This window comes from Carettochelys insculpta, chromosome 6, assembly GCF_033958435.1.
Source record: "Carettochelys insculpta isolate YL-2023 chromosome 6, ASM3395843v1, whole genome shotgun sequence".
NCBI lineage: Eukaryota > Metazoa > Chordata > Testudines > Carettochelyidae > Carettochelys > Carettochelys insculpta.
In genome coordinates this window covers 71997483-72012024 of record NC_134142.1, presented here as the reverse complement: position 1 = coordinate 72012024, position 14542 = coordinate 71997483, and the positions used below count along the sequence as shown (strand labels likewise).

Below are 14542 nucleotides of genomic sequence, written 5' to 3'. Positions count from 1 at the left end.
GAGCACTTGGCTTATTGTGCTCATTATGCCTTCCTGCTGGCATCTGTCTAGTGGCTTGGGAACTTCCCCCTGTGGTTTCCCACCACCCATTGGCACTCTATATAATTCATTGTAATCAGCTGTTTGTCAATCTCACTGAACAAGTGACACTCTTCCAGCTGTGCATAGTAAGTGCCTTGTGCTTGAATCTACATGGTGTCAAACTTCAGTTCCTTCAGTGACAGATTGAAGTTCAACACAGAAATGACACAGACTCTTCTCAAACAGTTTAATAGCAAATAAACAAAGGAAGGTACCACACTTGGCATATACAAAATGACTTGTTGGTGTGTCTGTGCAATTAAAACAGCTTTAAGTTCCCCATTGGGACAAAAAGAAAAAAAACACGAAGGAAGAAAATTCCTTTAACACATACTCGCTCGTTCCAAACTTATAACAAATCTTTTCATTTTTAAATCCACTACACAAATTCTGCGATCAGATCAGAAAAGCAACATGTGCTTAAACCATTAAAGTAAAATCCATAATTTTCTACAGAGTACAACACAATTTCACACAAGAAGACATTTTGTTTTGCAAATCAAAACAACAGAAGGAACAGCTCAAACAAGGTAAAGAAAAGCATTTCTACAACTGAATCACGACTTTGAGTTGATTAAATCCTGTTACTGCAGAACAGACTCTACATTTGGTCATAGTGGCAAATTGTTTTCTTGTCACATTGTGAATCACTTTACATTGTTTTGTAGTAGAAAAGGCAAAAAACTGTACAAAACCCCTAGTGTTAAATACAACATTTGTACCAATAAAAAAGCCCACAGGTTTGTCTCCAAAATGTAAATTTTTGTTTTAAATTATTCACAAAAAGCAGCCAAAAATCAGAAAGGCAGCTGCTGCTCCACTGTCTCAAATCCATTAAAACCACCACAGAACAATTAAAACAACCAAAGGAAAGGAAAGGGAAAGAAACATCCAACATTTGGCATTTTGGTTTTCTCCAGAGATTTTTCCACAGGTTTCCCCAGAGTTCCTAATGGAACTGAATGCATGTTGTACAGAAATGTATTGGAAAAGTTACTCAATACACTGCACCCTTGCTGACAGTTGGTCTGATGCATTCAGACTGTGGGGCTAACAGCAGCTATCTCACAACACTACCTCAAATGAGTCTCTACCCTCTTCTCATACAACCTCATCCCCCAAGTCCCAGACCTATAAATCACACCCAAAATAACATGTATTGAGAACAGTGAAATCCCCAGCCAGTTCTGGGATGGGGAAGAACAAATTGCCTTGTTCCCCTTTCATCACCCTAAGCAGAGTAACCTACTCAGCCATGAGATCAGTCTCACATCCTTCCCTCTATCCAACCTCTGTCCCTGCTAGGATTTCAACTCTGATTCTTTTCCCACACTGGAGTTCATTCACCAACTCATCTCCTTCAGTAACTAGGGTCTCCCCATAAATGCACCTGCAAGAATGTAGCCATGGAGTCTCACAGCAGATGGTTTGTAGGGCCAGGGGAAGCCAGCTGCCCAGAGAATAGTAACCTGTATTCCTTTCTGCAGGGTAGGAACAGAAACTGCTTGACTCTTTACCCAATGAAAAACTAAACAAAATAAAATGAAACAATTTCTATAGATTCCCCAGCTAAGGCCTCTGAGAAGAGGAGCTGGGGTTGGTACCCTGTTCAGGTAACAGCATAAGAGGCTGTTATATTGTGCTTGTCATTTGGGGAAAGAGACAGCAGTCACACGACCAGGCCTTATCCAGGATATTCTGAACATGCACTGCCAGTGCTAACCTACAGCCACTAAGCCTCCCTTCAGCATCTCAAAGACAGCGTTGAAGTGTGACAACCTCAAATACTATGCCCACGTTATATAAAAGTTGAGTGTATGAAGGGAGCCTCAGTTCTGTGGGATTATAGAAGCAGAATTACTGCAAATATTCCCCACTTGCCTGCTTCCCATCTATCCAAGCCTACCAAGACTACTAATGGACTAATGCAATCAACCCTCCTCTTGGGAACCTCTGACAGCTGTGAAGATGGAGCAAGGCCCAGATGCTGTTTCAGACAGTCTAAGTGCACAGGTAGATAGATACCTTAGGTGGCATCTGATCAGAAATTTCCCACACCCCTAAAAACAAACAAACAAACAAAAAAGCCCCCAAACACACTAATTGAAAAGGATACCTTTGAAACCCAGTAAATTGCTCAGTTTTTGCACAAACTATAGAAAACAGAGAGGTGAAGGTGATATATTTGAGGGTGCAAAGAAAACAGCAAGAAACATGCACTGAGTTTGGAAGAATAAAACAATCACATTTTGCTGAGGAGATTGTAGTTACACAGAACAAAACAAGCATGCTGGGGGTTAAACATAATACAACATCAAGTCTGATCGAATTTTTGCTGCAGACAGAGACTGATGACTACTCAAGAAAGGAAAAAAAAAAACAGTAAATGCTAGGACAAAAGTCCTGCTACTATCAGGAGAAAACAGTTCAAGTGTTTTGTGCTGATGCCACTCAAGTCAGAGTTAGAACTCATAAAAATACATGCTATCTCCTAAAGCACAGAAACCATTTCAGCAAAATGTGACCAGAAGCCTCCTGAAAGGCTAAGTCGCATCATTCAATTGACTTTTTCTGCAGATTTTTGTTTTTAAAACTAACCACACAGGAGAAAAAAAACAAAACACTAAGCCTAGAAAGTGACTGGCTCTATATTCACAGAAATACAAATACTCCACGAGGTATGCTAGCAAGGCTGCTCTGAAGACAATTAAAAGAATCAGAATCACAAAATCAAGTGGTTATCTTACGAAGTTCTAGAAAAATAGAATTTTTTTATATTCAAATGCAAGTTTAAATATTCTCCTTCAGCAGTCTTTCTAGCAAAACCAATTTGGCAGCGCACACAAAAAAACCAAACCAAAACAAAAACCCCAAAACAAACCAAAAAACAAAGAATGAAACGTAATAAAAATACACATCAGCATCAAAGGTCAACACAAGGTCAAAGGTGAGAGTTCAAGCATCAGAGAAGCTGAAGAGACAAGGATTTGGACGATGTACTTGAACGCCACATCGACATGCTTTAGGCACAACGATGAACAAACGGCAGGAATCTAGAAAAAAAACAAACCAGAAAGAGGGAGACCCACTGAGTTACACAGAGCAGTACATCCAAACAAGGAGAGAGAGAACAGGAATGGGCACTATACAATGAGACCTCTTGGGGAAGGGAATTGACTGGGGAGGAGGGGAAGGTGGGGGGCAGCACATGCCAACGATGGACAAGTAAAAGTACATGGAGGACACCAAGTAAACATCAAACTGCCAGAAACAAAATGGAAGCAGAGACCTGGATTTCCCATTAGACACTGGTTTTGTGGGACTGCTTTGCATTCACCTCTGCCCCATGCCCAGTGTCCCTGCTAGCTCTGCTTGTGGGAAAGACAACAGAGCATGCTCCTCCCCAGGAATACACCTTCAAAGATACGGCTCTGGGATTAACACCCACTCACAGAAATTCAGACAGCAAGAAGCAGGACAGAGGACACGGGGTGGTTCACAGGTGGTTTGAAAGTTGAGACTTTTAATGTCTTATCAAAGGAAATGCTTAGGCAGTGGTAACCCAGGAAATCCATGCTCTTTGCTTCAGCTCAAGTCCCTTCCCACCCCTTCAAAACCCACAAAGCATACATGTGAGGGAGTGCTTTGGTTTATTTTAGAACCAAACAAAAAGATTATACAAGACATGTGGAATCCAAAACCCCACACAATAGAGAAGAATTCCTTAAGACTTGACTGCAAATTAAGACTTATCTTAGAGCCCTTTCCACAGCATTATACATGGGCAGAATTTTTTCTTTCCCATCCCTCTCAATAGAAACTCTCTGCCCTATGATTTGTGAGAAGAGGATTCTGGCCACTTAAACTCTACAGTCACTGTTACCAGTTTGGGACAAGGGGAGAATATTTTGCCTGAACTTTTGTTGAGCAGCTTTTGGATTTGATTGTATCTCTACCAACCGATGGAAACAGCTGTGCTGCCTTCTCTTGGTCACTGAACTGCCAAGAAAGGGAGCTGTTCAGACAGAATGTGGAAAGTAGAAGAAAAAGGGGGATATCGCTTAGGAGTCCACTTGACACACAGTTGTGCTGCCATGTCCTTTGGAGTGTCTCAAAGCTGCTTAAAGGTTGCTGGTGAATGATTTGAAGCCTTCAGTGTCCCTGTGATTTAATCTGAGGCTTCCACGCCACTTGCAGCTAGCCTGAGGAGCTCAAGAACCCTCCTCTGAATACTTGGGCAACAAAAGCATATTGCCACAGGATGGCTAGCACAGTGTTTTGCTTTTTTTCCCCCCATACTCACCCTTCCAGGAACAGAAGGGAGCAAGGAGACTGAGTGAAACCTAAGCTGTCAGGAGATACTGCAACATAAAGCATTAATTCTATAGTTCTTGCAATGCGTTAAGTGCTTGGCAAACAGCTACAAAGACAGGGTCCCTGTCCCAAACAGCTTACAGTCCAGAAAGACAGAATGTTAGGGGAGAAATAGGGCAGGGGATAAAATAAAATCTACAGGTTCAAATGATATTTAGCAGACATCATAGGAATTCCTTGTGTGGCTTTGTCTGGCTGTGTGGTATTTTTTTTTTGTTTTGTTTTTTTTTGGGGGGGGAGAGGACAAAGATATTTTCAAATAGCTTGTCTGTAAACAATTTGAAGGAAAGACTGGGATTCGTTCGAGGTTTTTTGGAAGAAATTTCCAAAGATGAGACTAGGGGAAAGACTGGAGGGGTGGCAGACTGGGACAAGCATATAATGACATAACATGGGGGCACGCAAAGTGGGGGGTGCAAAAAAGCTCTTAAGGGGAGCGCAGCACAGTCGCACCCTCCCTGTAGCTTCTGTGCACAGCTGTGCTGTGCTCCTATGCTGCACTGCCAGCTGGCTTCATTTCTGGTCCCCCCACCCCTCCTCAGGGGCCCCCCATTGCCTCCCTGCAGCCTCTCTTGGCTCTGCCGCGTGCCTCCCTGCCCTCCCACAGTCTCTGCCGCGTTTCTGGTTCTCCCCACATCACTTTTTCCAGAGGCAGCTAAGTGGGGGGGCAGTAAGCTTTTACATGCACAGCCCCTTATTTAAGCTTCCCAGGAGAGTACAGGCTTTTAAGTGCAGTAATCTTGGCCTTTTGTTTAATTCTTTTGTTTATGTTAAAAGACTGCCCAGGAGGCCTGGAGGGCGGGGGCTCTTTAAGCAGCAGGGAGCTGCTGTTGGTTTTTTTTCCTCCTAAACTGGGTCAGGCTCTTGAAACAGTAACATGAATTACCTGGGACTGCTAGAGTTGGGCAGGTCTTTAAAAAAGAGTGTTTTTTTTTTTTAATTTAATAGGTTCCTAGGAGGGCTGGGGAAGGCGGCTCTTCAGACTTGCTTTGCCTCCATCTGTACAGTGAGTATCCTCTTTCCCACTGTGTGCATTGTCCTTGCACCATTGCAGTTTATGTTGCTGCCTCACATCGACTGGCACATGCTGAAAGGTTCCCCCCCCTTCCATATGAACATAACAGAAATTTCTGTTGATTTGGAATTTTAGATAGCTTGGAGGTCCTGGCTAATTGCAGAGACAAATGGGGGGCCTGATGTAAAAAGTTTGCTCACCCTCTGACATAGGGAAAGAGAGACAGATATTTCTGCATCCGTGTTTCTCACAATTTTGTAGTCCATAACATTATACTGAATTTTTTTATATTCTAGATTTTATACTTACTAACATACATGCTTATTGACCCATAACATCTGTCTGTCTGAAACAGGAAATCACTCTTTGTGGGCAACTGTGCTCCTGATTTGTAGTTTCTCAGTTATGACACTGCTGAGGTGAAATAGTCATGTGACAAGGTTTTTCACTGAGCTGTTTTTAGATTGATGCTGATTATCTGTTTTATTTCAAGAGGAAGTCGCTCAGTTCACAAGTATGCAGAATTCCCTCTTCCATTCTATTCAGCTATCAACACATGGAATTGCCTACATTAATTCTGCCTTGCAAGCAGGCAAGCTAATATATAAACCACTGTCTAGTTGGAGGGCTTTTTCTTTTTGGATTTAATTGCATAGTTGCAATTTCCCATGGTGATAATTGTATTTTCCAGATAGATTTAACTTTCCTGAGCTATTTTATGTCATCATTAAAACATAAAATATATTTCTATCAAGTGTGTCTGATTCTTACAGAAAGTTCTAAGCCTAAGCAAAATGAGGACTGATGTTAATGATTATGTCTCAAAAACATTTTCTAATAAATGCAAACTCTATATACTGGTAAGAGAATTAAGCTGTAAGGAGGTATTTAATTTTAGCCTCTTATCTAGGCACTGAAGAATCTAATCAGGATAGGTTTGCTACAGCTGTAGGTATCAACCAGTATCAGGATAAGACCAATCACAACTTCACCTAATTCTTCCCTGTAGAAATGCCAAGTAGAATCAAATGTCTTCTGAAAGTCTACAGAACAGGCAAATGCTTTCTCTTTGCTTCCATGGAGCACTCTGTTGCAGTCTGGAGTTCCATGATTCAGGAGAAAGCATAATGGATTTTGTTGCAGGATCTTTTTGGAAAATCCAAATTCTTTAAATTATGTTCATACACAATACTTTGCCCATTTGGCTACATAGGCAAATCCTTCTGTAGTTATCTGAACTGAGTCAACTCTTATGCTAAAATTAATGTACTATTAAGACACTTCAGAGACGTGCACAGATTACAGCCAAACTAAATATTTCGTGATTGCTTACAATATTTAAGTATGTCAGACTGGGTCAAGTCTGTCCCAAATAATTTTGCCAGTTTCAACTATGTAAATTCTCTTCCCTTCCCTTCCAGTCTCATGCTAGAATGCTGTATTCTAGTCTGTGCTAGAACACAAAGTTTTTATTCTGGGGATAGCTTCTCAATTTGAGTATTTCTAAAGAGCGGTTCAAAGTGATTTACCAGATTTTTGTCACAATGGGCTGCTAAATCAGTCTGCTTTTATGTTTAGTCAGTTTCCCAAAACAGCTGACTGATTTTATTTGCAACTGAATAAGATTACAATAAATGATTTTTAAAAATTACAGAATTTTCTGCCAAAGAGTGAGAAAGAAAACTGTTCAAATCTGGAAGGAATGAAGGGAGAGACAGAAATCCCTAATCTGTAGCAATTACTACTAAGGAGAAATGAACACAACTTATTTTATACAATCAGCTGCACTGCACAGTAAAATACTCTTCAAGTCAGAGACTAGATGCATTTATTAATTTCACATGCTGGGACACACCAAAAGAACGAATGAAGCTGAAACAGACACATTTAGGGCCAGCTCTTTAGATGGCATAAATTGGTGTCTATCTGTATCAGTGCAAGTTTTTTCAAGAGACTGCTGGATCAACTGGTGTCACTCAATTAAATTCAATGGAATTGCATCAGTTCAGAGAACCTGGGCATCAGGTCCTTAAAACTAACCTGCATAGTTCTGTGTTGGCAATACTTGCATTATAGTCATGCCTTTAAGGCACGAGAGCTAGCCCAGGTTAGGCATCTAGTATGAATAATCACATTATTCAGGAAGTGTCATGCAGCTAAATTCAGCCCTGCTATACATGGGAGAATCTTCCACTTAAATCAATGGAAGTTACACGTCTATACTAGAGCTGAGTTTGGTCACTACTGGGAGCATAGCAACAGAATGGAAAAGCTCAAGATACTAAATACAAGGCAAATGATATAATCACTTAAAAGAACAGGCCCATGTCTGGGGTCAACAGGGAAATGGAGCAAGGGCCTCAGCAACATGCATCATTCTGGGTAAGAGTGACTGTAGAGACCACAGTGTACAGCTATCCCCTTCACAGATTCACAGCATTAATCCTTCCTCAAGCCACTAAAAATCAGTAGTTTCAATTGTGCACATCATTGGTATGTGTAAAACAATCACATTCAGGATACTCTAAAATCCTGGTCTTTTTCCAGTGAAATAATTTAAGTAATAAATATTTTCCACCCTGGAGCGGTATAAAACTTCTATAAAAATAGAAACATTCTTGGTTACAGCAAGTCATGCTTGGAGCAGATGCTCCCAATCATGAACTTTTTTTCTTTTCTTTTTTTTTTTTTCTTCTTTTTTTTCTTTTTTGCAAAGTATACTCATAAAAAAAATCCCATTACGACCTTAAAGGCCGTAGCACTCCAACACTTCTGAGAAAACCAGGACACATCTCTCCCAGTGCACAGAATTCAAGTGTACACAGTTCCCCTAAGTGTATGTATGTATGTATTTGTAGAAAGACCCAAACAGTCAACATGAAACAGTACCATATGCCAGCATAAATGGAAATTTGGCAGTCTGGACTTCTAAACCTTTGTCATTGCAATATGCTCCGTATAATATTGATAATTTCTCCTACCCATCTACCAGCACTACAGAAAGGTTGGCACCAAGACACTATTTGAGTTTGGAACTCATTAACAGAAAGGGCACTTTTACCCTGGTGCTCTGTTACTATGGGTCAGGCTTGTATTTGTGAGGTTTAAGAGTCCAGGGGACCCAGTCCCTGGATATGCCTGATATTCCCCATGGACCATGACAGAGTATCTGTCCACACATGTACATTCCAAACAATGTTTTAGGTGACAGAGCTCATCACTCCCCCTGTTAGCTAGAGTAGAGAATAAGTAAAAATCCTGTGTCTGACTCTATATGCTTCCTATTTAGAAGCCAGCTCCCAAACACATGATTGCAGTGTTACCTGGTGGGCTGAGGAAAATCATCATCCTGAACTGGGAACACAAAGGAGAAGAGGAAATGGAGAATATATGAGGTAAACAGGATCTCTATTAAAAACGTACAGAAACTGTAAACTTCCCCTGTGACAGAGGTGAAATTTGGTAGTTAGAACAGTAGGCTCTACTGAGACTCCTTAAGGTGCCTCAGGCCAAAGTCTCAAAGGGACTTCAAACGACCTAAAATTAGTGTGTAAAAAGACACCTGTAACATACTGGCAAACTCAAAACTTGGTGAATGATGTGGGTGTTCAACAGAAGATGTTTAAAAATTTGTGAATGATGCAGCTGTTCAGTTCCTTCTTCAACAGTTTGGGTGACAGCCACTGCCAAAGGCAAACTAAGACTAGGCAGTTCAAGGGTCTGCATTGGTACAGTGGCTCCTGTGTAGCTCCTTCTGCTTTGCATTGGCTTTCAACACTTTAAAGGAAAACTGCAGTGTAAGAAGTAAATTGATTACTATAGCAAATAACACAGAGCAATTAATGAACAAAAATTGCCTTTGGGAAAGAGTATGACTGAAGCAGCAACACCCATTTGGATATGCAAGGCAGCAGGAACCTCAAAAGCTGTTGTAAAGGGTGCTGTATCAATTCCAATTAAGCAGTTTAACAATAAATAATTGACACAGATTGTGCTTAGTGAATATTAGTTCAAAGACTTGTGATGGGCATTATCATCATTACATAAATGGGAAAACCAAAGCACTGTGATGGGAAGAGATGTGACCAGTGTCACACAGAAAGCTGTGGCAAATTTGGAATTGGAACTCAGGAATTCTTAGCTTCCAGCCCCAAATGTATTGCTCCAGACTACAGTGCCTCTGTAAACCCAAGCAGAATTCCCAGCCAATCAGATTTCCTAAACACTGGGAAATTCATTGTATTTAACTGATATGCAACTCGAGATGGACTATCAGGTTTTCCGTGCGAACACTGCCTCAAAATGTTATAAAGTGCTGTGTACATTCACAGTGCAATAATTTATGTAACAATATAATCACTGCAGTTTTCCTTTAATCTCTTTGCTCTTTTAGATTTTTACCTGCTCTAGAGACCCACTCAGATAGGAAATTCTCACAGAAGACATTTAACTAAGAAACTATCAGAGCATGGGGCAAAGCAAAGCCTACGTGAGGTCTGCACCTTTCTTTTCCTCAATGCTGTGTAGTGTCAGTTCTGCTCCTCCTCCTTCTCTTTGGTGTGGTGTCAGTTGTATACCCTTTCCCCACACCCCCAAGGTAGCTGGCATTGGTCCTTCTCAACACACAGTGATTACAAACACAGCAAACTTCAAATAAGGAAAAAAACAATAACAAAAAGCCCAAAAACAAAACAAAAAGAAACCACCTCAGTGATATGGCACCTAAACTCCAAAGTAAAATACTGGAAACAAAATCACAAACTTGTCCTCCATCCGAAGCAGAAATCCCAGCGAATGCTGCAGCTGAGTCTTCAAGGGGAAGAGGTGCCAGCTAGAATGGCATGGATCAGCATCCAGGACTGTAAAAACACAGCCCTTAGGGCTTCGAATCACTAAGTGCGCTCCTCCCCAACTTACCAGAAGATCCTTCTCCCTCCAGTCCCAGAGGGGAGGGGAGCTCAGTATGGCTTGCTGTCATTCTTAGAGCGCTTGAGCTGCACTTTCAGACGCTTCATGCCAATTTGAAAGCCGTTCATTGACTGGATGGCAGCCTGTGCAGAGACAGGATTGTCATAACTTACAAAACCTGGGAAAAGGAAAAAGACAATTACAGTATGCTCAAGATGCCAAAAAAGAGCAGCAGATTAAGATATTGTGCTTCAAGAGCTGCATACACCAGGTTCTCTCAAGGCAAACATTTTCATTAAGTGCTGTTTTCAAAAATTCAGTTTCATAGATCACTCAGGTGCTTCTCTGCAAAGGCTCCTGGCTAAACTATAGTCCTCTAGCCCCAGCCACTTTGGCACAAGAGATATATATTTTTTAAACAGGGCTGCAATTTTTAAAAGCACAAACAAGGAAAGGTTTTACCACCAGTCTCCTCAAACTCAAGCAGAGCTTACTGTTTTTTTTGCTCCAACTGGATAAAGACCAGAGTTGGAAATTTTTAGGCTGAATGATGAAAATATCAGAATGTTATAAAATAAGTGAAAACAGGAACTTCACTGCGAAATTCTCATGTAACTTCAGCTACAGCAATTGATCTTGTTCCAGTTAGAGAACATAAAAGGTTACCCTTTTGTAACTGGAGTACTTCACCATGTGTTGCTCATGTTCATTCCACAGTAGGTGTGTGCTCACCACATGTACTGGTGCCAGAAGTTTTTCCCTCTTCAGTACCCATGGGAGAGCAGACCTACCAACCCCTGGAGTGGTGCCATATGCTCCCCCCACCTTCAGTTCCTTCTTGCTGGAAACCCTGACAGTGGGGGGCGAGGGAGGTTGGTACGTGGAATAGACATGAACAACACAATCCTAAGAACACCAGTTACTGTCTTTTCTTCTTTGAGTGCCTACTCATGTCCATTTCACAGTAGGTGCCTCCCAGGAGCACCCCAGGAGGTGGGTAGGAATTTAAGGCTGTGTTGACTGTAGCACAGCTCTGCCAAATCTAGCATCATCTCTGGTCTGTTGGGAAATGGCATAGTGGGACATTAATGTGTGTACTAATGACCATACTGCAGCCCTGCAGATCTCATGGATGGGCACATGTGCCAAAAAGGCTGCCAATGAGGCTTGGCCCCTAGTTGAATGAGCTTGGATGATGGCCAGCAGGGGGGACGTTTGAGTTCATAGGAGGTCTGTATATAGAACGTAATCCACTTGGAAAGCTGCCGAGCTAACACCGGCAAGCCTTTCATTCTATCAGCAGTGGCCAAAGTTTAGCTGAGCTGATTTACTGAAAGGCTTGGTGCAGTCCACGTAAAACACCAATGCTCTCCTAACGCCCAGGGTGCGGAGCTGCCATTCTTCTGCCAACTTATGGGGCTTGGGGCAGAAGACTGGCAGGAATATGTCCTAGTTAACATGAAAGGTGGTCACAACCTTTGGCAGAAATACCAGGTGTGGCTGCAGCTGGATCTTGTCCTTGTGGAAGACCATGTATGGAGGGCTCCGATTTCTGACACACTCCATGCTGAGGTAATTGCCACCAGGAAGGCTACTTCCAGGACAAATGGGACAGGGAGCAGGACCCAAGGGACTGAAAGGAAGGATCTGCGAGCTGGGAGGGGATAAGGTTGAGGACCCATTGCGGGACAGGGTCCCTAACGTGCAGATCGAGCCTCTCAGGGCCCATCAGAACTGCACCATCAAGTCACACAAGAAGACCGTTTGCCCTTGGATCAGTTTGTGGAAAGAAGTAATGGAGGCCGGGGGGACTCTGATGGAGAAGTGTGCCAGACCATTTGTTCTGAAGGCCCAGAAGGTTATAGAGGTAGCCTAGAACAAGACGTGGCCTGGCAAGATACGCTCTAATGTCCCCAGGGAGAGCTGTGACCACTTTGCCTGGTACACTGATTGTGTTGATGGTTTTCTGCTACCCAGGAGGATTTGCTGCACTTCCTCAGAACAGGTATGCTCCTCCTCCTTCAGCTATAGAGCATCCATGCTGAGAGGCTCAGAGACGCAAGGTTGGGATGTATATGTTAGCCATGATCCCGTGACAGCAGGCCCAGGATAGATAGCATGCCAGGCTCATAAGCATGCTGAACCAATGTTGGGTGGGGCCACACTGACACAATCAGGATCAAGAGTCTCGTCCTGTTTGATCTGGTGTAAGGCTCAACTGATGAGAGGAACTTGTGGGAAGGCATAGAGTCGGGCCCTGGATCATGGCACGAGAAACACAGAGAAGGAGACTTGTTCCACCCCTCCCTGAGACTAGAAGCTCTGACGCTTTTTGTTTGCTTGATGGCAAATAGGTCCACAACAGGAAAACATTGGTTTTGGAAGATCAGATTTGCCATATCCTGGTTGAGCGACCACTTGTGGTGAGATAGAGTCCCTGCAGAGGTGACCAAGGCTGGCTTTGAGGTGGATGTTGCGGCTGATGCAAAAGTCCCGTAGAAGGAGCACTACCTGGCATAGTGTTGAGGAGTACGCCCATTCCTGAGTGTTGATGTAAAACATGGAGATTGTGTTGTCTGTGAGGGCTCTGAACACCCTGCCTGACTCCTGAGACAGCAAGACTAAGCAGGCCAGCCAAACCTCTCTGAGCTCTTTGAGGTTTGTGTAGTTTTGTCTCCTCTGGTGTCCATATCCCTTAGGTGCAGAGCTCACCCAGGAAGGCTCCCCATCCAAGGTCTGAGGCATCCAACCTTAACTCTGGGGAGGGGGCAGGTGCTTCTAAAAGGACCCCATCCAATGCATTGTCCAGGAGTGACCAATATAGGAAGGTGGCCAAAACCTTTTGGGGAATCGTGACTACTTTGTCCGAGGCCAGCCACTGCTGGAGTGGTGGCATGCAAAGCCTGACATGGATGAACCATATAACATACATGCTGCCGTATGACCCAGCAGATGCATGAAGACTCTGGCTGCAGTCGAGGGAAATGTGGACGTCTCCTTTATAAGGCTTGCTAGGGCCTGGAACCCACCTGTGGCAGGAAGGCTCTTGCACAGGTCAAGGTGACAATTGTTCCAATTATTTCTGCCCTTGGGTGAGAATGAACATGGACTTTTTGTCATGACTAGGAGTCCCAAGGACCAGCAGGTGGCCAGAAGGACTGCTATGTGTTTGTGGACCTTGGGTTTCCCTTGATCAGCCAATCCTCAGGATAAGGGTAAATCTGTATTCCATGATGCCTGAGGTAAGGTGCCACCACTTCCATACATTTAGCAAAAGACCCTCTGCGCTGTGGTCAAGCCAAAGGAGAAGTTGCAAATTGTTATTGGGATGATCCCACTGTAAAGCACAGGAAACACCTGTGGTGTCTTTCAGATCAAGGTTAGCATACGAGTCTCACAGATCCAGGGCAGGAATGATGGAGGCCAGGGAAACCACGTGAAACTTGAGCTTTCATAGATACATGTCGACGCTCCTCTACTCGCAGATGAGCTGCAGAGCTTTAGAATTAGGAAATAGCTGGAGTAGAACCCACTGTTCTGAAACGGAAGCAGAACTTCTTCTACTGCTTCCAGTTGTTCCTGGATCTCCTGGGCAAGAAGACTCACAAGAAGGGTCCCTGAAGAAGGATGGGGAGGAGATGAGTGGGGAGGGATGGATAAGAACAGCAGGGTATACCCTGATCAACAGTACTGAAGACCCAGCAGTCCATCATGACGGAGGCCTACACTGGGAGGAAACGTGAAAGATGGGAGCCAAACAACGAGGAGGACGACAGTGGCTCCACTGACAAGGCCGGTATGTCACGCTCACATGGAACTTCAAAACTATTATTTGACCCTTGCTTGTGGTGGTTGGAGCCTGACGAGTACTGTCTCAGTGTAAGGCTGCTCTGATTGGCAGTGTGCACAGGTTTATAACATTTTCTGATAGGAGTGGGAATGTACAATCCAGAGTCTTATGTGTTGGATGGGAGCTCTTCAGCCCATGTAACTTGGAGTCTGTTCAAGCAGCCAAAGCCTGACTGTCAAAAGGGGGCCAGGCGTCATGGAGAGAGTTCTGCACCTCTGATGACAAGCCAGAAAGGAGCAACCAGGATGCCTGGTGCATCGTGATTTCTGGCATAATAGTGCAAGTAGTCAAATCTGCTGCACTGGAGACAGCTT

General features: G+C 43.3%; 1 protein-coding gene across 11 annotated transcripts in view; it reads right to left on the bottom strand.

Annotated features, from left to right (window-relative positions):
• Window positions 1–260: 260 nt before the first annotated feature.
• The window catches only part of CELF1 (CUGBP Elav-like family member 1), a 122350-nt gene continuing 108068 nt past the window's right edge, over window positions 261–14542 (bottom strand). For all 11 annotated transcript variants that reach the window (XM_074997240.1, XM_074997239.1, XM_074997243.1 and 8 more), the window contains 2 exons: window positions 10388–10556; window positions 261–3134 (listed from right to left, as the gene is read on the bottom strand). In XM_074997240.1, coding sequence (XP_074853341.1) covers window positions 10429–10556 — 128 coding nt within the window. In that variant the 3' untranslated portion in view covers window positions 261–3134; window positions 10388–10428. The remainder of the gene's footprint in view (window positions 3135–10387; window positions 10557–14542) is intronic.